The sequence below is a fragment of the Serinus canaria genome, chromosome 4 (assembly GCF_022539315.1).
Source record: "Serinus canaria isolate serCan28SL12 chromosome 4, serCan2020, whole genome shotgun sequence".
Classification (NCBI taxonomy): Eukaryota; Metazoa; Chordata; class Aves; order Passeriformes; family Fringillidae; genus Serinus; species Serinus canaria.
In genome coordinates, this window is record NC_066317.1 from 46,987,631 (window position 1) to 47,014,652 (window position 27,022).

The window sequence follows — 27,022 nt, forward strand, 5'->3', positions numbered from 1 at the left end:
AAATTATTGCAGCTTAAAAGCTTTTGGAGGTAGGTAAACAGTTGTAAATACAGTCTGCAGTAAGGTCATTAACTTGTATTTATAATTGTTTTGTGTACACTTACAAAAGTAACACTTCATGTTATGCACACTACACTGCAGCATTTAACTGGGGATGCACTGACAAACTTTAGTATGTAAATAATATAAATAAAACTTCTCCAACTACACCAAGATATGCTATACCAAACCTTCATGTTAAATAATTTTTTTTAAGGCCTGAATTGGACTTACTAGTGGAACAGTTACAGATCCAGTGTTTCAATATATGAAAACTTACCATTTCCCTGAAGATAAGCACAGCTAGGCTGAACTAATGGTAAATATACACTCTTCAACTGGTTTAAAATAAATAGCATGGTAAATTTCAAGAGTTTTGATTTTTTCATCTGATGTGGTTTCCCAGCATCATGATTTCCTGACAACAGCAACTTTAGAGAAAATGAAACAGAAAACAGCTTGATACTTTTGTGTCAACAGTTCAAACTTTAAAAGAAAAAAACCAAACCAAGCCAGCATTGTTTGTCTATACATACCTTTAAATTATTTTTATAAACTTTTTGCCATATGGTTCCTCTCTATATATAGAGACTTGCAATGCAAAAAACCCCCAAAATTATGTTTAAGTGTTAAAAGTATGAAACCAGTGGAATAAAATGGAAAAACAATATAATGTGAACTTTTAGACGCAGTCAAGTAACTTTAATTTCATAAGAATCTACAAATATATGTACATTTTTAAAGTTAATTCATCTTCCCACACATACCAAATTCATACCATTTAAAGTCAAGTATGTTCCCTCTCACAGTGATAAATCCTGTATTAGCTCACTTTGCCACTGTCTGCAAAAAGTGTCATGATCTGGAAGATCAGATGTCACTGATCTCTATTTGTCAGTTTCTCTCCTTAGAACACGTATAAAGGCATCTCTTGGAACCTCAACATTGCCAATTTTTCTCATCAGCTTCTTGCCTTCTGCTTGCCTCCTTAAAAGCTTCATTCTTCTTGTAATGTCGCCACCATACTGTGAAAAAAATAAATTACTAAGCACAAACTACAACTGCAGCTACAGTACATTCCAGCCACACAAAACTCAAGGCTTTAAAAATAGTCAGAAAGGCTGGTTATATTTTGACAAAAAGATTACTTTATACTCCAAATAGTTTGGCCTAAAGGCCACTAGTTAAAAAGAACAAGGAAGAAAATAAGCACATTAATTTGGACTACTGAGTGTTGAACTCTGTCACCTAAATATATACATTCCTGTAAGCCTGGCTGGCACTAGACAGCACATTAGATGCAAATCCCCCTGGAATAGCAGCAACATACCAGCTCAGATACAGTGTGGCATCTTAACTACCATTAGGTGCTTACATCTAGAAAAATGACCTAAACCCTTGTACAGTGTTGAACAGTCATCTTCCCACAGCTGTGCTTAGCAGAATTCTTTTGCAGTTGTGAGAAAGGGACACTTAATATTTTCTAATATGTTCACTTCAGAGTTAAATCCAAGCTAAATAAAGTGTCACAGTTTTCCAACAGCTTTGCTGAATCTTGTCATAGTCAACTATTGCACATTTAAAGCTTTATTACAATGTATTACTGCAAACCTAAGTAGAAGTTTTATCACAATCAAGTCTCAAAAGAAGCACATTTATATTTCCCTCTATCACATGAAAACCAATTTAGGAAATATAAAGTTACCTATATGCCTGTGTACACACACACACATACATTTACTGTGTGCCTGCAACTATTAGAAAATGATGAGGAGATGAAACAGACACACTTGAAGTGTGTGACTGAAAATGTCATTACTTTATCTGATCCACTCTTCAAGCTGCAGCAAGGGGTTACAAGAGTTGGATTTTAAAAGCTTAAAAGTATCTGTTAGAATTCCACAGACACTTAGGAGCACAGGCAGAATATGTCTTTGCTGGGTTTCTAGGAAGAGATGGGCATATCATCTTAGCAGGGCTCTAAGGTTTACAAATGACAGAAACATGAAGAAAAGAGAAAAAGAATACCTACACATTTTGCCACAACATTTTTTCTGTAAGGCTTCAGCCTGCAAAATAAAATAACACATACACCTTAACATATTACAACATCTGCATGTGAAGCTAAGTACTTGAGTTGTTAAAATGTTGCTTGTTTTTCTCCTAGTTTTGTAAGATGCTTTGGAATCATAACATTTTCAGGTTTTGTATACAAAATATGAAGCTTTAAACAGAAGATGTAATTCACAGTTTTCAATTCTAGAAACATCACTTAGGGTATATAATATGTAAATAAAGAAATCACAATCTTGGCTTTTTATCTGAAATTTCTGCTACGACTCACAGAAGAGTTAGATCCCTGTGTATATACATGTATCAACAAATTCTTACAGCACCTCTGCCTGAATTCTGACCTTTAATTATTTTACCACTATTTATCCTATTTAAACAGCAACAGATGAGAAACACAACATCAAGGAAATGGTTTGCTTTAAAGAAGGGTGTGCTAGGAAAATGTTTTTGTGTTCAGCTGCAACATATTTCCTTTGGAACAGCACAAATCAGCTATTTTTTTGCTGACTCTCACAGCAGAGTATTCCACAACTAGCTAATTTTTTTCAGTAGTAAGAAACTTTTTCTACTGCCAAAGAGGAAGTAGACACATGTGTTGGAAGTTACACTTTATCCAGTAAGTGCAATTCTGACCCCAAGCCATCTAAAATAGAAATACAATTTCTTCATATAAATTTAATTCAAAATGTTTAGTCAATAGTCACTGCTCAAATGTCTTTTTTTTTTCTCAAGTAGCATATATCAAGAAAAATACAACTTTATAGCAAAATCAAAGTCGTGTAATGTATACAACTAGGTAACACTTCACAAGTCTGTATTTTACATATCTTAAAATACAGACAGGAAAAAAAAGATGGGGAACAGAAGGGCTTCACTTACGTTTCTCTTGCAATGATTTTCTTGCCAATGGCAGCCTGGATGGCTATTTCAAACAACTGCCTAGGAATAGTCTCTTTTAAACGTTCACATAGGAGTTTACCAGCAGCATAGGCTTTATCACTGAAAAAAAAGGTCAGCAACACTAAAAATACATCCATAAATCAAACTGTTTGATTGGAGGATTTTAGTAGAGATTTTCCTCTTCTTAACTCAGAAGATAAACTGATCAGATTTTACATCTAATAAGTGGTCTCTGTATGTCACCTGTTTCATACTAACAGGTGATAAGACTGTACTAACCTCAGTATATAACATCATATAAAGTATTTATTAAAAACACCATTATCCATCCACACTGACTATCCATCACAAAGGAAGACATTTTGAATACTGCCACAGCTTCAAGTGAAATTTTAAACTAGGTCAAGGAGAATTTTCATTGACTGTAGGCCCAAGCAGTTAAAATATACATATTACAGAATGCTTTCAAAGTCTGGTTTTATTTTTTTAGAAAAAAAAAAAAAATAAATTTACATACTCTTGTAATCTGCTAATAAAAAAGAAAAAAATAAATTAACATACTCTTGTAATCTGCTAATAAAAATTATCTAACTATATTCAGCATCTGCAAATGCTTCAGGTTTAGGAAAGAGAAAACAACAAAAGGTCTAAAGAAGCTACTAACAGATACTTTCATAAGCCATTAGAAAGAAATAAGTCTATCTGCATAAAAATATCTATATTTAGCAGACATTTTTTACCAACATACATGTTTTCAGGTAGTGGCAATGTGACTCCTTGCTACCTGTATAGAGCAAACAGTTTAAACACTAAGTACTTTAGTCATGTTCATTGAGTGTTACAGTTTTAAGAGGTACATAATTTACTTATACAGTAAGAACAATTGATGAATATCTTAATACCAAGCTGACACTAATCTCTGTAATGCTTTCTCTATAAATGTTATTCAGCAGAATTCTTACAGATGCAGTTTTTACAGTGGAAAGACTGAGAATACCTGCAGCAAGAGCAAAATTACTGCAACTATGAGTTTAAAAAAAAAAAAAAACAACTGAAATCTAAAGCCAAAAGAAAGGTTTTCGTGAGTAAAAGAGTTCATGGGCTAAATTGATCAAAAATACATTTTAAAGCAATAACTAACTTTTGCAGGGTGGCCAGCTCCATTTTGCATCTTTTCAGGTAGATTGCTAAACACTACCTTCTTATGAGAAATGCATTAACTAGCAATTGTATGCAAGAGAGTTACTCCCCTTCAGCCCCATGATCCTTCTCAACAAGGCAAGGGGTTTGTTTTCCTATGTCAGCCTTCTGGATTTACAGAATTCTAAGGATTTCAAGATTGCAGTTATGTAAAAAAAATATGAAAATATACAAATATTTAGCAACTACAAGTATTTTAAGAAGAAAAACCAAACAACCCACAAAGTAGGCATTATTAGAAAGGGATGCTGAAGTTACAGAAGGGAGCCTTGCAAAAACTTTTTGAGAAGATAGGGGACAGGCTGGAAACAGGAAAGGCATTATTCCCACCTCTAATGCCTGAAATGTTCAAAGAAATGGAATCATTTTAGCAAAAAAATTCTGAGGTAACTGCATCCAGTAAATATTAAAATTCTCCTGGTACTATGTCTAGAAACAAGGTAACAACAAACTTCTATGGAACAGGAATTACTGGGAGAACAAAATCATTTTTTGTCAATATTAAGTATCATAAATAATTAATCTTGTATCTCCTAGATTGGTCAGCACTTAAATTTTTCCAGCCCTTTAGAAGATTGGCATTTTGCATTTATTTCTCTCTGCCCTACATTTTCCACAAAAATACTATATCCAGTACTTAAGCTGAGAAAAATTGCTATTAATTATGATATGTATTTCCTAATTTTTATACTATAAAATGCTTATCTTTTTCAGTGGTAATGAAGGTGGTCAGATGGAAAAATCTTCAATGCTCATACATATTTTTCATATCAAGAGTAACACATTTACCTCGAGTAATTTAGAATCATGTAATCATTTAGGTCAGAAAAGACCTTAAGATCATCAAGTCCTATTAATAGACAATGTTTTCATTGTTATTCCTTTTGAATAAGGAATTCAGTAAACCTACTTGTGTATGATAGTTGCCAGTTCTTCAACTGGATTACCATTTAGAAGGATATCCATTTTGATTAGGTCTGCTGATTGGTAACCTGCATCTTCATAATCAAAACTAAAAAATAAAAGCAGTTCAAAAATTAGTCATGATATTGCATAAATTGTATTTTACATTCTTTGTTCTGTAGATTTTATAGAAATATTTCTTAATAAAACACTTGAACTTTTTAATAAAATGTGAGTACAGTTTTCAGTAGTCTCTCAGTATATCTTCACACTAAAAAGGTACTGCACGTAATGTCCCCTCCAATGCAGAAAGTTGTCATCTTGACTTTGAGGACCTCTTTCCAATTTAATGAGCAATTAGAAATCTACATGCTTGGTAAAGAACCCTTCAACACAGCTTTTGAACACTCAATGTCCTAAAATATCACAGAAATCAAACACCAATCCAGGACCGTCTTCTTTTCATCCTCTCATTTGACAAACTTTTTATGTTACCCCTATTATCACTGCCTCTGACAAATAAGTTTTTCACTTAGTTTCCAAACCAGATTTCTTCTTTGGTAGGTGCAGACCTTGCTGTCTGTGTGTTAGTTTGCAAAAATTCTTAAAATGGAAGAGATGCAGAGGTGATGTATGCAATAGATAGATAGATAGACAGACAGAAAGAAGACAGGTAGATGGATCTTGTGTGTGTAATTGTGGAGGATCATCAATATCACTGTAATGTGGTCAAATCTGAAATACCAGAAAAGGGGGAGAAAAATCCTTTGTGATTATTTTAAAGTGCTTCTATCTTAGTTGGCTTAATAACCACAGATGTGTGAATGGATCCATATGACAGAAATATGATTACTGAGAGCACTACATACACAAGCTGTATTAAGGAGTCAATTTGGAAATAAAAACTAACAAATAAATAAGATAATGCAACATTGTTGGCAATCATCCCTAAATCAAAGGAAACCCAGCTTAATTCTGCTAATGAGATAAATTCTTGATAAACAGGTTAGGTTTTATGTAGTGGGGGAGCTAGATCCAGAGAGGAAATTCAAAATTTCCATCCCTCTATTTCTTCTGCCTTACCTCTCCACTTTTGTTTATGCCTTTGCTGCATATATATATATATATAAACCTGGGTAAGACAAGTCTTACTTACATTTATAAGACATAATTAAAGAAAACATAAACTCAAAGCAAATTCAGTCCTTCAATAAAAGTCATTTTTACATTTATAAAATAAATAATGTAATTAGGTATACCAGTTCCTATTGTGCAACATATGCCATTAATGACATCTCAACACACCAGGTTGTGAGGGCCATTGAGCCTCCTGGGGCACAAGCTCATCGCCATGCAAGATTTTCACTTCCATTAAACTCGCAAAGGCTCTTCACAAACATCTGAGCACTGAACTAGACTCTGAATTCATAGCAGCCACCCACAATGGAAAATTTTGTCTCAAATTACACATTATTTTCTTTTTTCACATAATAAAGCATGTATATAAAGTAAGTACTGTTTCTTTTAAATACCACATTGTTTTTACTAACTTTAAATAATCAATGCGGTTATTTTAATTTTTCCACCAAGAGACAGTTCATATAGGAAGTAGTAGAGTTTCAGTGATTCCATTGAAAAAAATTGTACAGTGTCACTTCAGACAAGGACAGACCATTTAGGTCTTACTCATATAGATGAGTCAGCACCATTCCAGAAGGTGCCCTTGAAAAATACACACATTGCCAAAGACAATGATTTTTAGGTAGTGACACACTTTTCATGGTTTTTTCACACTTATTTCCATCCATTTTCACAGTGAATCTAATCCATTCAAGGTGAAAAGAGACTAGATTTGCAGCACCACCATAAAGGAATATTCTTTACTTGTGCCCTTCCACAGCTGTTCCTCAGGCCTTTCTTTACCCCCCTTCAGGGTCCAGGGTGGGAGGAGGAAAAGGGGGAACATACCTTGCATAGCCAGAAGACAGAGACTTAAGAGCATCATAAAAATCCACCACAATTTCATTCAGTGGAAAGAGGTATTTTAGCATAACCCTGTTTTCATCAATGTACAACAGATCTTTCTGGACTGCCCTACGATCCTGGACAAATAAAAACAGTTTCAGTTTCCCTTGAAATTTTCTACAAAAAAATACAAAGCAAATTAAAATGAACAACAATCAAGCTACACAAGAGAATTCCTGGACTTATGCCCCAAAGTAACTTTCTCATTCACTGAAGTCCCAGGACAAACTGCAGCATTGTAGCAAATGAAATAGTTATAACTTAACCAGAAATTCAATTCAAGCCTTTCCTCTCTAAATGCTGAATTTCTGAAATCCTTAACAGCTTCTGCTTATTGCTGCCACAAGTGGGACTTGCACGCTTATCTTCTTTCCTCCCAGAAGGGTGTTCTTAAAGTTATTTTAGAAATTCTTTTCAAGAGATTTTTTTCCTCACTGTACTGCTTTGTATTATGCATTTTGGAATGTTAAAAGCTAAGAAAAATATTGTGAAGAATAATATAAACACAATATGCATTGGCAGTTAAAACATTTTCAATTAGAAGTATTCCAAATACAGTTAGACAAATTTGGCCATCGCTATCCTAAATTTACTTTCAGTGAAGCACTGAAAAAAGTACATGGACACATAGTCAGAAGTGTTGGCAGAAGTTGTATTCCATGAATATACTTCTAAAAAAACAATACATCTTATTCCTCTGCTGCAGACTCCATTGTTTCAGGAGAACAGAACTAGCTATGAATTAGTCTCATACAGACTTTCTTGTCACTGAACTTCATCATTAACTTTTCAATTTAATGATTCTGTAGTTCAGAATTTTACAAATAAAATGTTAAAAATTATTTTATCTTTCAAGAGTATTGAATAAGTACTTCAAAGATACTATTTAAGTAGTAATATCTATTATCATACTATCTTGTGTCTTCACTTTAAGTATGAGGTGAAGAGCTTAGTAATGCAAAAGAAAAAATTACAATTATACACCAACCTGACACAAGGTAATTATTTTCCCAATATATTCATGAGGTGTTACAACAGTACCAAGAACAGTTGGCTCCAAATATTCTGATACTGAAAGTTTATCAGGAAACTGAGCAGGGTTGATAATAGTAATCTGGTCTTTTCCATACTCCTGAAAACAACAAATAAACCAGATATTCTAATTTTAGAAGTAAAATGACCAGCAAAGGAGACAAATATAGCATTGAAAAAATGCTAAAAAATGTTTCAATTGCCTGAAAACGTTGGTGCATTATGCAACACAAGTTTAAACCAAGGATGATTTTTGAAGTGATTTTTATAAAACATATAGAAGTCCATTATCAGCATATCCTTAAATACCATTATGCAGAAATTAGCTTTTGACTTGGGAAATGATAGAAATACAAAAAAGCTTTCAATCCATCTTTCCAGGTCTCTCTCTCCCCTGTAAATTGAGGATCTTCCTTCTTTCTTCATCCTGATTCTCTAAGTTACTATTACACAGCTTCAACAGAAAACTTTGGGTTCAGGCTCCCTCACAGGCTAAAGTGGACTTAGAAATGAAGTTTTTGATTCCTGTGTAAGTGCTCTCATTACCTAGTTTTTCCAGTCCAATATTCCAGTAAGGGCTGGAGTTACCCTTCTGAGGTAAAAGGAAGGTTATGCTGCTTATTGTGGAAATGCAACTTCCCTCTCCTCCAAAGCAAGTTATTACATCATTTCCACTGACAGAGACCCAACTTCCAGCATTGTTTGAAAAGAATCCCACATCAGCAGTCCAGAATCACACACCAAAGGTGTCAACTACTTTATTCAGCTGCTATACTGCCTCAGTAAGAAACAAAAACAACCAGAGAGATAAAAAGGTCTATGTTTAACACCTTGCAAGTACAGAAACCTTTCTTATACAAGTTTTTTGTAATTTACAGGATAATCAGCCAGTCAATTTGCAGCCTCCTCTGTCAGCAGGTGCTCTAAGTCTACCTCTTTCTCTCTAGAGAACTCAAACACAGTAATTCTATTTGCATCCAGTTTAATGAAGTTAGCACACGCCCCCATTTAATTTTGATCAAAAAATACCATTTTCTTTCACCAGCCCCTGCCAATCTACAGTATCATCACAATCTATTCCCAGAAACGTTCATGTTTTCTGATGGATAAAGCCTGGAATATTATTTCACCTGCTTTTAATGCAGTCCAGTCAGTAAGCACTTAAAAGAATACAGCAAGATATGTGTCCTATACTCCCATTTTCAAGGAAAAGTAAAAGAAATAAAAAGAGAGTGCTTGAAATGAAAGGGGAGGAGCATTTTAACATCCTTAAAAAAATTAAAAACTATTTAAGTAATATACTGGTGTTTCTAATGCTTACTATAAAATACAGTACTAGCCTACATTTAAAAAGAGACTCTGGATGTTTTTATATTTACATAATTTTTTAATGAATTTAACATACCTTTATCAACTTTGCTGAGGAAAGAACAGCTTTATATGGAACTGTAGGTGCAGTCAAAATAACAGACATATTATACTCTTGCTCCAAACGCTGATTAAAGACTTCCATATGTAGAAGACCAAGGAAACCCAATCTGGAAAATAAATACCCTATTGGTAAAAGTATTTGTGTATCCCCTGGAATTTCACAGTGGTCTTTTTCACCCTCCAGCATGTTTACAGTGCTAGTGTGGCAGAATCAGGCAGAGCAAACAACCTTCAAGGGACCAAATAATCTTACAGTTGAATTAAGTCTTGGAGAACAAAAACAATAGATCACAAAAATTTTCATTCTCTATGCAAACAGAGAATGTAAAAAAATCAAATGCTTTTGATCTTTATCATTAATTTGAATTACAACTTCTAATTTTGAATTAAGTTTAATTCTACCTTCAGTTTATTTAAACATGCATTATGAACAGTTTCAAAAATGAAAGCAGCACAAAAACCTCACCTCCATCCAGCTCCTAAGGCAAGGCTACTGTCACGATGAACAGTTACACTGCAGTCATTCAATGTCAGCCTTTCCAAAGCACTTTTGAGATTATTATATTCTGTTTGATCTACTGGATACATTCCTGTCAAAACATATTAAACAGAAGTGAAGCAACAGAGAGCTTTAGCTACTGTGTACCTAGCTTTCAAATATGCCACTTACAGTAACAGATAAAATCAGGAATAGTTACTTTCTGCTCCATCAGTTTTTAAATGTGAAAAACAACATAAGGATTCTTTATTTCTCAAAAAAACCCCAAAATTAGTCAAAACATAAAAATGTTTTAGATTACCTCAGAATTAACATCTAAACCATAATGGTAGGATCACTGTACTCATCTAATCTTCACATTTGTGGAAGATTCACAGTTGAGTATAACCACTGTTTTGCAGTGTAAATGCATAGACTTCACTGAGATGTTCCCTCAAAGCTAAGAGTGAGTGAAAAATAAAAAGCATCATTTCAAAGTTGCAAATATTTCTCTATTCTTTTGAAATGAATAAAAACAGCTGTTTGTATAACTACTGCCTGAAATAGATTCTACTGTATCACTTTTCACATCCTTGTATGCTCAGAAAATGTCATCTACATCACGATATAACACACATGCACACAAAAACATCATCTACTTGCCTAGTCTCCGTGAGACAGTGTGAGTGAGTTCTACACACTGCTTCACAATAGGTCTAGATAATTATTTACAGAATTTTTTCTAAAGCCACCTTCTGAAGCTTTTGTGTAGTTACTGACACTAGTGGCAACAGCTCAATGGAATTATTCAGGCTCAAAAAAGTCAAGTATTTTACAGGATCATTCTGCGTATTAGCTCTGGCAGTTTACCACGTTTAACAAAAATGAAAAAGTTGCTAAATTTTAAAAGAAAAAAAACCAGAATAATTACAGAAACCTGATTATCAAATAATTCTTGGTTTTTTTTTAATTTCAATCCTTTTTTTCCAACTATTAAAGAGTTTACTGGCATTAGAAACAATAATCATGTCTGTATTGTATTCATGCAAAACCAGTCAGCATTTATTACTAATCCTGCTAAGTAACAGGGAAAACTCACAAATCTACATAAGTGATGCACCTCAGCTAAAATTCTAATCCTCCCAACTCTTAATATACATGTTTTCTTTTAAAAGTTCTAACAGCTCTGATTCTTGTCAATGGAAAAACAGTAACTCCACTTTATATTGATGTACTCCTCACCTGCAAAAACCATTGGCTTTGCTGACTTAAAGCCAGGCAAAGGCTCCACTGGCTGTTTATACAAAAACAGCGTGTCTCCTATTTGGGCTTCCGTGACTTCTTTCATTCCAGCAATCAGGTATCCCACCTGTCCTGCATAGCTAAATAAAATTGTTATTATATGGACATGACTGTTGGCATTAGCAGTATTTCTACTATTTTCCTACTTGATTTAGCCCAGCCAGAAATTCAAATAAATCACTCCCTAAAAAGCCCATATCCAAAGTCCAGAAGTGAGATTTAAGTTGTTTCACCTCTCAGTTGTGAACAGTCCCAACTAGCTCTTTTCTGTTACAGCTGAACAGTACATTTATGATCCTGGATTTTGAATACTGTGTTGCTCCCAGTTTAAAAGCTGGAGCTAGACCCTTGAGAAGCTCCTAAGACACAGAAACCAGAACAGTTAGCAGCTGCCAGCACAGCACGTTTCATATACCAGTAGGATGAAACTAGACAAACACTTTCCATCAGCACATTATGCTAATAGGAAGGGAATAAATGGTAAATACTAAATAAAACACAGTACTGGTTTTGGCTGGGATGGAGCAGCTTTCTTCAAAGCAGCCTAGTATGGCTGTGTTTTGGAACTGTGACTAAAACAAGTGTTGAAAACATACCAATGTTTAGGTATTGCTTAGCAATACCTAAACATTCTGGCTGTGCCCCTGCAAGCAAACAGACTGGAGGTGTGCAAGAAACTGGGAGGTGACACAGCCAGGACAACAGACCCAAACTAGCTAAAAGGACATTCCATACCACAGAATATCATGCTTAGCAATACAAAAGAAGTGTAGTCTTTCCAAGACTTGTAGACTAGCAGAACATCAATCTGCTTGGGGGAGGTGGGAAATAATGGACTGTCCTTGCATAATTTGCTTTTATTTCTTTTTTTTTTTTCTCCTTCATTTATTAAACTGTCTTTATCTCACTCCACAGGTACATCCTCAGTTCTCATCCTGCTAGGGTTGGGGAGTGAGCAGGGGGGGCTGGCTGGGTTGCTGGCTGGGCTCAACCCACCAGACACAGTAATGTAACCTGAGAATGCCCCCAATAAAGTCATTAACATGTATTTGGATGCCAACTGGTAAAGCTTCTCCACTAATTCTAAGTACCTGTTTTTCTTCCCATTGCTGCCATTGAGAAGCCAGTTTCTGGAAGCTGTTGCATTCATGGATTTTAACTTTTCCACCCTCAAAATATGCTGCAGCAATAACTAAGATGAAGCCCCATTCCCTTCCACTCTCAAACAAGGCAGTTCCTAGAAATAAATTGGACAGCTGAATAAGAATATTGAGCACTAGCCTTTAAACACCTAGCTGTCCAGATGTTCCATATACTACAGAAGATAATGGATTCTTCCCACAGCAATGCCCAAAAAAGCACTCCCTAAAACCTTCTGCTTCAGCATGCCCAAAATAAAAAATGACACAGAACATTAAATTGCAAATAGTAATTATTAAAAAACCCACCATCAAAGAACAAAAACAAAAACCTAGACATTTCCCAGTTTTTACCTCTCAAAGCAAAAATCAAACAGAAATGCAGGACATTGTAGCTTACCCAATATATAATTTGTTCAACTGTAAGAAGTTTTTACTTACAGTTTATGTGTTGGCTGTTCATTTGGAGTCAGAATTCCAACTTCATTAACCTCGTATCTTTTCTTAGTGTGTGCAGACACAATTTTCTGTCCCTTTGCAATCTCCCCACCAAAGAGTGCAATGTTAGCTATGACACCTCGGTAGTGGTCAAAGGTAGAGTCAAATACTAAGGCTTTCAATGGATCAGCAGTATTACATTGGGGTCTGTCACAAAAAAAAAAATTAGAACAATATATTATGCAGTGTGTTTTCATTCAATATTAAATGAGCAAGCATGCCCACCCCAAACACTTTCACAGAATCACACTAGGTTGGAAGAGATTTCCAGTATCACCTGATCCAACTTTTCTTGGCAAAAACACAGGCTTAACAAGATGGCCTAGCAAGCTGCCCAAACGAACCAGAAAGTGTCCAATGTTGGGGAATCCACCACTTTCCTAGGGAGATTATTCCAATGGCTCTTTGTAGCTACTGTTTAAATACCAGGACACAGCAAAAGGTCTCCCTGAAGCCTTCTTTTTTCAAGGCTGAACAAGTCCATTTTTCTCAACCTCTCCTCAAAGGGCAGACTGCCCAGTCTTTCAATCATCTCTGTGGCCCCTCTTCAGCTGGTCCACATTTTCTGCACAGAAAGAACCAAAACCAAACACAGTATTCCAGGTGTAGACCGATCACCAGTGAGCAGAGTGGGATAATGACTTTTTTATCTCTGCTGTTGATGTCCCAAGGCAACCCAGCATGCTCTTGTCTTTCTTTGCTGCAGCAGCACACTGTTCACTCATATTGACTTTGTTGTCCCGAAGACCTCTGGGTCCATTTCCACAGAGCTGCTCCCCAGCCTGTGCTATGCTCCTGAATTATGTATTCCCAGGTGCAAGACCTTTGCATCTGTTGAATTTCATAGGGTTATTTTTAACCCACTCTTCCAGCCTATCTAGCACTTCCTGCAAAGTTGCTCCCACTTTCTGAAGTGTCTACTTCCTCTCTCAGTTTGGTATCACTGGCAAACTTCACTAGGGTACACATCCCAACTTCCAGATGACTTATGATGACAAGAAACAGCACTGCACCCAATGTGGCAGACCCTACTTGTGGCCAGTCTGAAAAGGAGCTATTTACCACCACTCTCTGGGTGCAGTCTGTCAGACAGCTCCCATGACACAGCCCACTCCAGACTGTAACACAGTGGTTTCTCCAGGAGTATTTGAGAAACCTTATCAAAAACCTTAAAGATCCAGGTAGAGAGAAATCCAGGCAGCCAGTGTCCACCTCTCACACTACACAGGAGCTTACTCTGCTGTAGAAGGTGATCAGGTTTGTCAAGCACAATATGCCCTAGGTTAATCCCTGCTCACTTTTCCCAATCACTTACTTCATCTGACTCATGACAGCCCCGAGGAGGATTTGTTCCATACCATTTCCAGGGACTGCAGTAAGACTGATAGGCCTATAAATTCCTGGATCCTCCTTTAAGCTCTTCTTCTAAACTGGACACTAGCATTCTTCCAGTCTTCTCTGCGACTTCTCAAAGATTACAAAGAGCAGCTTTGCACAGACACAGCCAGCTCTCCTACAATCCTCAGCTGGATGCCATTTGGGACAATGGATGCACAGGGGTCAGGCTCCTGTAACAGTTCACATACCAACTCCTTTGCTGAGAGCGGGTCAGTGCATCAACCTGCATTTTTGCTCCCCAGGCCTAAAGCCCAATGGTGCTGGTAAAGACAGAGGTGACAAAAAATGATCCTCTGCTTTTCAGCTTCACTGGTGACTAATTCACCTCTTCTATTTAAGCACAAGTCACTATTTTCCTTCTGTTTCTCCTTCATCTCTCTATAAAATATTTTTTTTTTAATTAGATGCATATTAAGTGTAAAGCTACTACCAATACTGTATAAATGCAACTCATGATTTTCTAATTACTTTATAACATTAATTAGATATATAATCAAATACAGACTTACGGTGGGATCTTCTCAATGACCTTTTGAAGAACTTTTTCAACATTTGTTCCTTGTTTAGCAGAAATCTAAAACAAATCCAACCACAACTTTCTAAGACACATCTTACACTTATTAATTAAATTGTGTCATGTTTACTTAGACAGTTTGAGTGGCACCCACCCATAAAAGCACTCAAAAGGACACTCATTTAGAATGCTTTTACTAAGAAATACAGTTTTGTCTTTTGTGAATGGAAATTATTTTTATGATAGAAACAAAAACCATTTATGGATTGACAGTGAGAAACAATTTAAAATCTCAGATTCCATTCTATTCAAAATATACTAGAATTTTTAGCTGAAAGTTATTTTCTCCACTATTACAGGAGACACACTTTAAAGAAATTCTTATGTCTGACAAGAACAGGCAGACAGATAGGACAGATAGCACTCTCTTAAATTACAACATGCACCACAACTCATGAGTTACAAAGTTGTATCTGCCATGTTATAAAACTCAGAGGTCTTACCCTTATACATTCATCTTTAGGGATATCAAACAGCTTCTCAATTTGTTTTTCGACTCTTTCAGGGTCTGCATTTTTCAAGTCAATCTGTAAAACAAACTGCTAAATATGCAAGCAACCACACCTCCCACATCATACAGTACTGTATCTTTCAAAAGTACAGCAAAGAACCTTTATGTATTTATGAGTAAATACTGTCCATCTTTAGCAAAAGATCCATATTAACTTTATAAAGTCTTCTTTCCTTGATTTTGGGAAGGATCCCATCTGTAACCAATGTAGTTTTGGCTTGTTTCATTAGGGAAAACATCTTTGTCCAAGAGTTGGCAAAAATCTTTAGTTTACAAAGTAATTTGAAATCATTAAGTGCTACCTACACTGTTTATAGCATTACATATTAAGTGCAACATAAATCTAAAAAAAGCAATTAACATAAGCTGAGCAGTACTTAATCTTGTGATTCCAATAACACAGCTCTCAAAATTGTATAGAAAGTAACACTTAGAATTTCATTTAAAATTAAGACTCCGCTTTTTAAATATCGAGCTCCTAGTCATTTCATTTCCTCAATATTAATGAACTTTTAACATCACCAATTCCAACCATAAACCCAGCACGGCAAAGTCCACTACTAGGTATGTCCTTAAGTGCTACCTTATTTAAACACCTGAATGTATTTCATGAAATTAAAAATTTCACAGCGGTTACTGTAAAATTTTGCACAGACAGCACATACAGAAAATTCCTACTACATTCTAGTAATGTTATATCTAAATCCTATAAATATTATAATAAATAACTTTCTCTTTGTTATGTACTTCTCTTCAAGGTTACATTTCTGATCAGCACTATACACATTTAAACAACCCAAGCATTTACCAGAAAATGCTAAAAACTTTATTACCTTATTTATGACAGGAATTATTGAAAGCTGTGCTTCAAAGGCGAGATAGAAGTTTGCCACTGTCTGAGCCTGAATACCCTAGAAAATAACATTGTAACATTTAACACAGAACCCCCCCCCTCAGTTTTGGGGTGGTTTTGTGGAGTATTTTCAGACATACTACACAATTTAAGATTACTCTGCTATTCTATCAACACTTTCATTTAGAAGATGGATAAATAAAAGGTGACTGATTATTTGCAACTGCTTTAAAACCCTTTTACTCTTTTTCTGCAGTGTAATACCTTCATGGAGATAGACCAGGGCAAAAACACTGCCAGAAAAACTAAAAAAATCCCACAACCTACTTTCCCTCTAGCTTAAGGAAATCCTGAAATAGTAAACAGAAAACAAGAATTAAGTACTACACCTCATTTGCATCCACTACAAGTATGACACCTTGACAGGCAGATAGTGACCGTGATACTTCATAGCTGAAATCTACGTGGCCCTATGGAGAAAACAAATGTTTACAATTTCAGGTATTTTTGCAAAGATTTCTGTACTACATTGTTTTCATTTGTATATAAGTTCACATTCTTATAAAAGAGGAATTGAATGAACACAGAAAGCCAGAAATCTCCTACTTAAAACTATAAAGACATTTAGATTTGTGTGATTTCAACACAGTTTATATTTAACTTACTGGTGTGTCAATAAGATTTAAGAGGTAGTTTATTCCTTCATGATTGTAAAAGAGAGATGCAGATTGGGCTTTAACTGTTATTCCTCTTTCACGTTCCACTTGAAGTTTATCCAGCACTTGTTTGTTATGGTCAGTTTTAGAAATTGTACCTAAAAATAAGAAAAAAAAGAGCTTTATTACCTAATTTACCACATAAATCTTGAAAATGCCATTAACCAAAAGTTAACCAAGAGCAAATGAAGATTTCCCATACAATTAAGCTAAACAAAGATGTTCAATCAAAAACAAAACAGTGCATCAACTCTTTACATTTGTCAAATAAAGCTTATACAATAAAGTTAAATAAGATACTATCCTGAATAAGGATAAAAAACATCACCTAAGAGATTAGAGAGAAGCAAAAATTCCCTTGAATTGTAAATAATTTTGATACTTAAGGAATATCACTGAGGAAGAGCAGCCTACAGCTCTAAAGTCAATCTCAAGTGCCAGACGAGCATTACCATAGAGTGACAAACCTGAATTCAAAATCTCATTCTATCACAGGCATCAGGCAAAAATGCTCATGGTGATGATACATGGGAGGTAATCATAAAAAATAACTTTGATCAGAAGTTTCTCTCCCTGGTTTTGTTTCATTCACCCTTAAATGACAGTCCAGAACTCCCAGGTCATGACTGTCCCACCCCTTCTAAAACCACAGGCAGTAAACATCATAAACTTAACATGTGCTGTTCTAATGGATGACTGGTTAGAATGACAGGAGTGACACCTTGAACAAGGAAGATGTTGAAACAAGGAACATCTTCAAACTCCTTTTCAGTCTCTTTCCCAAATATGTACTTCTTTAAATGAATTACACACCTCATGCCTACATGTCAACCACAAAGTCCATTTATCTGTAACACTACACAACTGAGAGCTTAAAAGCCTTCAAGCAACACTAGGAGAGCAAACATATTAGAAATTTTAGTAATAATCAACGGTACAGAAACTTAAGATGCCACCTTCCATGTCAAGAAAAGGTAGTATAAAATGAGAATGCTTACCTGTAATTTCCAGCAATCTGTCTGCTAGTGTACTTTTGCCATGATCTACATGAGCTATAATACTGAAGTTTCTAATGCTTTCAACAGGATACGCTGACATATCTATTTTTTCCTGAAAAACAGGAATTTCTTTTCATTAATCAAGGTTACAGTCTCTATATAGCATATGACCTGGCCTTTAAAAACCAAAATTATTTCTTTTAATAATTTTTCTCTAGAAGAAGCACAGGTTGAACAGAGATAGAAAAGCTTGAATTGTCACTGTTGTTTGGAATGTCAGCATTTCACTTTAGTCACATAGACACATGTATTCTTTTATCACTAAACAATCATGAACTAAGCTGGAAACATGTAAAAGGTACTATGTTCCTGGGTACATAGGGAGCTGGAAAACTTTGTTTTACAGTTTCACATTGATGAAACTACAAAACTTAAGTATAAGAAAACTGGATTCAGGGCCTTTAAGGACATCATTCTTAACAAGCATGATATGAATACAGAGCCATTACCTAGAGACTCAGGGAGTAGTGACTTTATCACAAGGAGCAAGCAGACGGTGGAAAAGGATGCTACAGTGTGGAAGAAGCCATATCCACTGCCTAAAAGTTACATAGTGGTCTTTTAATTCGTATTCTGTTGGTTAAATAAATCCCTCACTTCTTATGCTAGTTAGCCAGCATGGTCTCTTTCTCTTGAGTCGGTGGGTTTCTTGGCTCTGTGGTCATCATCTTCCTCTGTCAGAACTACCTTTTTACCCAGCCAGAGCCGATTTAAGCACACTTGCTCAGTTGGCTTTGTCAGCTCTTTCCTTATCCTGGGAGCTCTGTCCTTCTGGCCCGTGAATTCTGCATTCTTTGTGCCTTCTTCTAACGGTACATCCTCCTCTCCAAGCTCTGTCAACCCGTCCTTAGAACTGAGATCAGTGAAACACGTCAAGCCCTACACCTTAGCAAGGCAGTTCTATCAAGGATTAAGGCCTCCTTCTCACTCCTGGACGCCAGCCTGGGCTGCCTGGCAACGCGGCGAGCCCGGGGGGGCCGGCAGCAGCCGGCCTCGGGCAGGAGCCTGGGCTGCCCGGGACTCACCTTGCCGCGGGAGCTGTAGGGCCGCCCGCACGCCGCGGGCAGCCAGGCCGGACGGCAGAGCGGGGCGGCGGCGGGGCAGGGATTCGGCAGCCGTGCCCGCCAGCGCAGCGCTGCCCTGCCGGCGAGGGCCATGGCGCTGACAGCAGCTCAGCCCAGCTCAGCTCAGCTCAGCTCAGCCCTGCCAAGCTAAGCTCAGCTCAGACCAGCCAAGCCCAGCCCGCCATGGGCCGCTGCCCTCAGGGGGCGGCAGGCGCGCCGCGCAGGGCGGGCCAGAGGCCCGGAAGGGACGGGGCGGGACGGGGGGCGGCGGTCGGGCCGTGACGCGGCGGAAGCGCTGCCGGGGCAAGATGTGGTACCGGGGTTGCTGCAGCCGTGAGTTGCTGCCCTGCTGGCATTAAAGATGGGTTTATTGCGTGCCATGCCTGCTGCTCTGCGGGCAAATGGCTGTAGTGGCCGTCAAAGCTGCGCTTTGTTAAATTCTTGAAACAGAAGAGTGTTGTATTCTCAGAAGCGTTTTCCGTGTTACTCTTCATCACAGTCTCAGATATTTTTCTAACTTGTATCTTTCCTGGTTTGGTGTTTCTTAGTGACCTCGTGTTCTGCTATTTTTACTTGAAATTTTTGCGTTAAGGTTTCACAGACCTGGGAAAAGGTGTCATTGTTCTGTTTGCATATATTGGCTCCTCCTTTCTCTTTTGCTCAGTCTAATTAAGATTTCAGCTGTAGCTATGTAAAATATTTCAGAAATGCCAGCAGACCACTTAGCTAAGAAAACTGCAAATATTTAATCAGATTCACATTCTAGGCATGTGCCAAATAAAGCAAGACAGTAAATTCTGAGGGCAGAATCATTTAAAGGAGGTTTAATTTCAGCATATCAGTATAAAATTCATACTCCCTTTTAAGTTAAAAGGATTTAGTCTCAAAAGGCTGCATAAAACTGGTAGGTAGAGCAGACAGCAAGAGTTCCATGTAAAATGACTTAGGATTGTGCAGTAATGAATTTATTAATGTAGTTCACTGCTGGGCTGATCCCATGGAATTTGTGTAGTAATGGACAGAGTACTTTGGCAAATTCATGAAAATGTATAGAGAAGGAGAAGTATGTCCTTGAATGGTGAATGAAGGCAACAGGAACCAAGAATCCAAAGCCATGATCCAGAGCAGGAGTATGAGTATAGGAGCTGTATTTGGAGGAGAACATTCCCCCTGCTACACACAGATTAAATTTGATGCACTGTAGGTATTGGCTTACCTGTGTGCAATAGCAGAGAACACCAATACATAGCAATACTGTCATTCTTACTGTCATTCCTAAAGGGATAATTGTTTTCACTGTCCTAAGGTACATGAATATCAAAAAATCAAAGAAAGTGCTCTATTAGCAGGAATTAAACTAATATGCTTTAAATGCTGTATTGAAGAGAGAGCACTCTCTTGCAGTGAGCAATTTATATAGATGGCAGATTTCAGCAATTCCAGAAGACCAGCAGCAGGGGTAGCTAAACCACATGTTTACAGTACCAGGACATGTAGGGATGTGCAAAGTCATGTAGTTTCAAAAATAACTGAAAAAAATGCATATTTCAAAGCAAATAGGTTGCACTTGCACTCCATATTTACACCTTAGAGAACAAAGGCTTGTGTTTGCACTGCATGCTCACTCAGCTGGCTGGATTCAAGGAGCTGTGCTGGAGTAACTCAGTGATCTCACGTGCTGCACCTTCATCCTGGAACTTGTCCTATTGTCATTAGTGAACAGCTGTGGAGTGACTGCTGATCCTTAATGTAAAGCTGTTTACAGATATTTAAGAGTTCTGAGATGGATGACGAAAAACTGGGATAAAACTGCATTTTAAGCATGACTCCTAATCACATGAACAAAATATATTAACTAGGATTTCAGATTGGAGGTCTATCATAAGCTAGGATAGAACACAGAAAAAAATTATAGTCATCTGTCTTTTTTTTTTCACTTTTCAGCTTGGATAAATATATGAATCAAATATTAAGATTTTTGATCAATTTGAGCTCTATATGCAATGGAACACATTCACTGGAAATATTATGGAATAATGTGCACTTCATCAGAATAATAAATATTAAGGTATTTATGTGACAGGAAGCCAGAAGCAAGAAATAGTAATTTTCAAGTGATCATTTACATGTCAAAATATGATGGATGGATGCACAGATTTCCTGAACATCAGAAGCCATTTGTTGTAATGAGGATAAATTAAATGTAGCTGTCACTAGCTGCCTTTACTAATACTGGAGCCAGCCATATAAGTGGTAAATTCAGATACTTACAGATTCCTGACTGAAAAGGTGAAAACAAAATATAAGCTTGTCTGATTCCCAAGTATCTTGTTTCAGTTACACTTGACTGCAGGTGTTGAATGTCCTATCAATAACCATTTAAGTTAAAGACATAATGTAATTGCTATAAATGCAAACCAGTTATTGTTATGTATTATTTCCTGGCAGTTGTGTTCAATAGAAACAAATATGCTCCCTAATTGACATGGTTTCATAGCCTAAGTTTTAACAGGAATTGTGTTTTCCCATAAAGTGAAAATATTGTAAAATTAAGCATTTACCCAGTCAGGGATCAGAGTTATCTGCTAAACTTCTGTGACAGTCACACAGGGTGAAATAGCACACCCTAACACAATGAGTAATGCAAAAGGTAAAGAAGCATTTCCTTGGTAGTGAAGTATGAGCTGATAAAATGCAGCTGGGGTTTCATAGTGGAATATGCAGTATGCATGCAGAAGGCCAAACAGATCCATAATCTGTGGTATCTGTGAAACACAGCAGAGACTGCAGTACTTGCTACTCAATCATCAGTGCACCCCATTTGGCAGCAATCTGAGATTATGGAAATACAGAAATAAAAATAAAGCAACATTCAATAGCTGTAAGTTAAAAAAAAAAAAAAAAAAAGAGAGAGAATATTTTTTATTTCATTAGTGAGGATTTCTGTAACAGAACAGATTTCTGTTTTCCACAAGTACTTACTTTGCAAATGCAACAGCTGTGACAAAAGCCTTTCTTGTCACTGGAAGCACTGCTGCCAGCAGATGTGAAAAGAGAATTACTGCCTAAAAGATAACATTGGCAGAAATTTCACCATCTGTAAAATACATTCTCCTAAGCCAAATTCAAAGACTTTATATTGCACAGTAATGACCTGAGTTAAAAAGACAAAGTTTACCCAGGAAAAAACCTGAAGTCTCAAACTAAACACATTACAGGACAGGTCACTAACATTCGTCTTCTAAATAAATGTCTGTGTGGCAGAATGAGGTGCCTGAACAGACACCTTAATTAACTAACCTGGTCTGCCAGTTTTTTAACTGGAGCAGTCACCCAGTTTTCCTCTGGGTATTTGAGTTTGACAGGCCCTTTTTCATGGGAGGACAAAATCTAACAAATCCTTTACCTTTCTTCCCTTATTTTCTTCTTTTCTTCCTTTTTTTTTTTTTATCATCAAAAAGTGTCCTGTGCAATATCCATACTTGCTGTTGGATCTGCTCTGCACCTTTCTTAACCAAAGCAATGATGGACAAAGGGGCAGTAGTAACTGGAGTTAATATTTTGCCTCTTAGGACAAATTTCCATTTTGGAGCTGTTCCTTGACACTGACTTCTCAGATTGCTGCAATATATCAAGCTCTTCTCCAATTGTGCTTGAAAATTCAGTTTAATCTTTTATTTCTTGGCACTTCATGATGCTGATGGCCAAATATTTCTGTTGTAGCCAAGCTGACAAAAGTAGCAGACACATATATACTTCTTGCCTTAAAAATAAAGCAGAAAAAGTAGTTAGTATCTTCCTGTCTAATCTTCAGAAGTCACAGCAGAAACTGAGGAAAATGGCAGTATTTTAGTCTGTGAGAAAAAGTATCTGAGATTATTGCTGTCTGTCTAATAAAAAGAAAACAATGCATTTTTCCTTGTTTCTATAAATAATGACAAACTGCATGTTTCTAGGGCATAGCCTACAGAGGAAGAAGAGTATATAGTGAAATACGTAACAGAAAAATGGCAGGTTTTTTCTTTTTCTATTAGAAACTTCTTTCATTTAAGACATGTATCTTCTACTTACCAGAAAGACAGTATTTTAGAATTATATTCTATGAACTTCCTTGGGCTTGTAATTTGAATGTACTTTTAATAAGCACTGATTAAGAAAGTTTCTTCCCCTTATTATCCCCTATATTATATTCTTGGTATATAGGCCTTTGCATGTGTTTACCAGTCTAATGGAAAATTGCCTATTTTAAGATTTTCTTGGAAGGCTTAATGAATACTAGATGGGTTCGTATTAGCTTGATTTGTGTTTACAAAACAGTTTGAACATATTTAATAGGTTCATCCCTGTTGATACAAGATTGGGGATGAGCAGTTTGAGAGCAGCCCTGCTAAGAAGGACTTGGGGGTGCTGCTGGATGAGAGGCTGGACATGACCCAGCCATGGGCACTCACAGCCCAGAGAGCCAAAGGTGTCCTGGGCTGCATCCAGAGCCCCGTGGGCAGCAGGGGAGGGAGGGGATTCAGCCCCTCTGCTCTGCTCTGGTGAGAGCCCACCTGCAGTGCTGCAGCCAGCTCTGGGGGCCCAGCACAAGGACATCAACCTGTTGGAGAGAAGTCCAGAGAAAGGCCATGAAGATGATCAGAGGGGTGGAGCACTCCTCCTGTGAGGAAAGGCTGAGTGAGCTGGGGGTGTTCAGCCTGGAGAAAAGAAGGCTCCAGGGAGACCTCAGTGTGACCTTTCAGTACTTGAACTGTCTCTTGGTATGATCCGATTTAAACTAAATCTCTTTGTATAAACCAGAAAGAATTTAGAAGATTCAAAACATACCCAAAAATGAGATTAAACCAAACAAGGTTAGATGTTGGTGCCCAAAAATTTGTCCATTTTATTTAATAGTAAAGAGGCAAAGAGAAAGAAAGTGAAAAAAAAAAAGGAATAGAAAAAGAGGTGTGTGTGGGGAGTGGGAGGGCAGGGGGAGAGTAACAGGGATTAGGTGGAAGCATATCACCCACCTGAGGGTCCCAATGACATCTCGTTGCTCCTCTCCATCTGGTCTTCCTGGAGGTGAGGGTCCCCCACCATGGCCGTACCACACCATGCCATGCTGCCACATGCTGAAGAGTGCAGAATTCCATGGATCATTTTACACTTTGGAGCAGGTGGGAACACCCGGGTGCCCCCCTTGCAGGGGGCCAGTTTGACACTGTCCCAACGCTGAGGGTCTGTTGCATCATCTTGGGTGCTCTGGTGCGGGGTCCAAGGACCCTTTGATGGGCCCTGACACCCCTTTCTGCTGCAGATAAGCTTTCCCTCGGGTGAAGGGCTCCTCAGCTGAGATGGCCTGCACATTGGAGGATGGGTGTTCACTGCCTCTCAGCAGAGGCTTCCCAAACACACACCCTAAGCCTCTCCCCCCCACCCTTTGGTGCTAGGGTCTGTTTGAGCCTAGCAGTTGATAGCCCTGGGGCTGTCATCTCCTCCCTGAAGGTACTAAGCTTGTGCCTTGAGAATGTCCCCATCCTGAGTTATTACTTTACCTTATCATCCTTAGTGACACAGTGTAGGGCCTCTCCGAGCCCCATTCAGGGTGTGGTGGTCATCTCTGCAGCTTTTGTAACACAGTTCTGCTATAATAGGCAAAAGTCTTTCATGAAAATCTTTAAGTCATAAACTATAATATTTCAGTCTCTGATAATCTTAAACAAAGGGAGACCAACTTCTTTTTATCAGGGTAATGATGTTAAATTCAAAGAGGGCTAACGTAGATTAGAAGATTTTAACAGTGAGATTGGTGAAACAGTGGAACAGGTCAGCCAGAGAGATGGCAGCTGCCCCATCCTTGGAAACATTCAATGTCAAATTCAACAAGGCTCTGAGCAAGCAGACCTAGTTGAAGATGCCACTGCCCATTGTAGGAGGCTTGGAGTAGATGACCTTTAAAGGTCCCTTCCAACACAAACTATTCTATGATTTCATTACTTTAACAAACTACGTGTTGAGAAAAATGGTTTTCTTTATTTCTAATTAAATAGCTTTGTCATAGAAATGTAGCATTTTAAAACACCCTTCTATTATCCACTTTGTTTTATTGAGAATGTTCTAAATCTTAGAGGATACTTCATAAAGAATATATTAGAGCATTCTGAACAGAAAAAGCATAAAGTTAATGAAGTAAATGGAACTCATTCAAAGTTCATTCTAGGCATTTCAAAATATTCAAAAAATCATCATATGTATCTAGACAGAAGGAAAAAAAGTCTTTCAATTTTCACCAGCGCTTAAGAGTTTCTAGTACTTTCTGGATTTAATTCTTCTTTGCACTACAATAAAATTACTAATAAAAACTAAAGAGTCTTGATTTAGAAAGCTGTTAGTGATGCAGAATGCTTTTCATTGGATGGTTACTCTACCAGCTGCCTAGTTTTAGATCTTTAAAAAGGGGAATTATATCTATTCTGAATTATTCAGCATCCTGTTGCTAGGACTGAAAAGACCATCTGGAAAGATTCACTTTTCTATAAGTTCTTACCTGATTAGTAGCCCCAACTTGAGCTCTTTGTAAGCCAGACTAAGTTCCCTAAGGTTTTGATTGAAGGAATTGCATTTCTTTTATTGTTTTCCTTTATTTCCCAGTTAATCGATTTCCCTATCACATTTGCATTGTTCTCTATTAAATATTTTTTCATGTGAATAGGCTAGTAGCATAGTTTTCCCTTCCTCATTATTGAACTATTTATGTGTTAAAGGGTAATTGTGTGGCCACAAAATTTCTGAAGCTGATGCTGCTGCCATAGAAGCAGAAACTACTTTGTACCTAGATGGGTAAGTACATTTGGCCCCATCACAAATGCCAGGTCTGATAATGCCCACTCTACAGTACAATTCAGATTGCTTTTTATCAGTGATTTATGCTTCTCATTATCTAAATAATCCTCAATATTTGTGTTATTTTAAATTGTATTAGAAATTACTTTCCGAGAAATAATGAACAGAATTGTTGAAATGCTTACAAGCAAGGAAAAGCTCTCCTAGACTTCCACTAGACACACAAGTGCATGATGATCATTTCCTCAAACTAAACCTTTGAGACCTAGCAAATACACCAATCCATTTGATGTTCAGTTTAAAAGTTTTGTTGCAATTTTATAATAAAAATTAGCATGTTTTTAAAGTTACATACCAAATAGAAATCTACATATTTTGTATTGAGAGTGTTATTTACCACCGCTATCAACTTAACTTGTAACCTTATTTTAAACAAGGAATAAAATTATTTTGATGTAGTGTATTTTCCACAAATCCAAGTTGACTGGCATAAATTATGTTATCCTTCTTTAATTTTTGATTATAGTCCTGTACCATCCATTCCTGTATTTTGCGTATGATTGGCATCTAGCTGACAGGTCTATAATTGCCCTCTCTAAAAACTTGAACACATTTCCTCCCTGTCACTGTTCTTGAACTGACAGCATTTCAAGAGTTGCTGGAAAGCCATGTTAATGGTTCACAGAGCTTGTCAGCCAGTATTAAAAGTTTTGTATGCAAATTATCTGGATACAGCTATTTGAAAATTGAACCACACAATGTTTTCTAGTATTTGTATTAGAATAACAAATTTAAGCCTCCTTATTGTGTGACATACATATAAAAAGGTTGCTGGATAGGATTTTGACAAAAAAGAAGTGCTCTCTATTAATAATATAAATATTTCTTCTAAAAGGTGACTCACCTCCAATGCATAAATATGATTGGAAGTTTTTTCTCCTGAGGAATGGATTTTGTTCCCAGACAATATTAGAGTCAGTAATGAATCATCTTTAAATTTCCT

At 37.0% G+C, this 27,022-nt stretch overlaps 1 protein-coding gene across 3 annotated transcripts; it reads right to left on the reverse strand.

The window, feature by feature from the left end:
* Nucleotides 1-714: 714 nt before the first annotated feature.
* On the reverse strand, nucleotides 715-19,358 carry GUF1 (GTP binding elongation factor GUF1). Of its 3 annotated transcripts, XM_050973420.1 has the most exons (17): nucleotides 19,156-19,358; nucleotides 18,071-18,182; nucleotides 17,022-17,170; nucleotides 16,746-16,826; nucleotides 16,337-16,414; nucleotides 15,436-15,519; nucleotides 14,928-14,992; nucleotides 12,964-13,167; nucleotides 11,324-11,463; nucleotides 10,070-10,193; nucleotides 9,578-9,710; nucleotides 8,129-8,272; nucleotides 7,084-7,217; nucleotides 5,123-5,224; nucleotides 2,992-3,111; nucleotides 2,072-2,108; nucleotides 715-1,064 (listed from the first exon to the last, which is right to left on the reverse strand). In XM_050973420.1, the coding sequence occupies exons 1-17, from the start codon at nucleotides 19,285-19,287 to the stop codon at nucleotides 927-929; spliced, it is 1,977 nt and encodes a 658-aa protein (XP_050829377.1). In that variant the 5' UTR covers nucleotides 19,288-19,358; the 3' UTR covers nucleotides 715-926. The 3 variants fall into 3 exon arrangements, with proteins under 3 accessions (XP_050829377.1, XP_050829378.1, XP_030095434.2); XM_050973421.1 differs by lacking the exons at nucleotides 14,928-14,992; nucleotides 15,436-15,519; nucleotides 16,337-16,414; ... (2 more) ...; nucleotides 18,071-18,182; nucleotides 19,156-19,358 and adding exons at nucleotides 12,475-12,620; nucleotides 13,365-13,544; XM_030239574.2 differs by lacking the exons at nucleotides 14,928-14,992; nucleotides 15,436-15,519; nucleotides 16,337-16,414; ... (2 more) ...; nucleotides 18,071-18,182; nucleotides 19,156-19,358 and adding exons at nucleotides 12,475-12,620; nucleotides 13,298-13,316.
* Between the last annotated feature and the right edge of the window lie 7,664 nt (nucleotides 19,359-27,022).

Excerpts from the sequence above, each read along its gene's own strand:
- GUF1 (XM_050973420.1), bottom strand. The coding sequence starts at position 19,287 with ATGGCCCTCGCCGGCAGGGCAGCGCTGCGCTGGCGGGCACGGCTGCCG. Across the intron at positions 17,171-18,070 it reads CAGATTGCTGGAAATTACAG|GTACAATTTCTAAAACTGAC; the intron begins GTAAGCATTCTC and ends TCTTATTTTTAG. Across the intron at positions 5,225-7,083 it reads CTGTCTTCTGGCTATGCAAG|TTTTGATTATGAAGATGCAG; the intron begins GTATGTTCCCCC and ends TTTATTTTTTAG.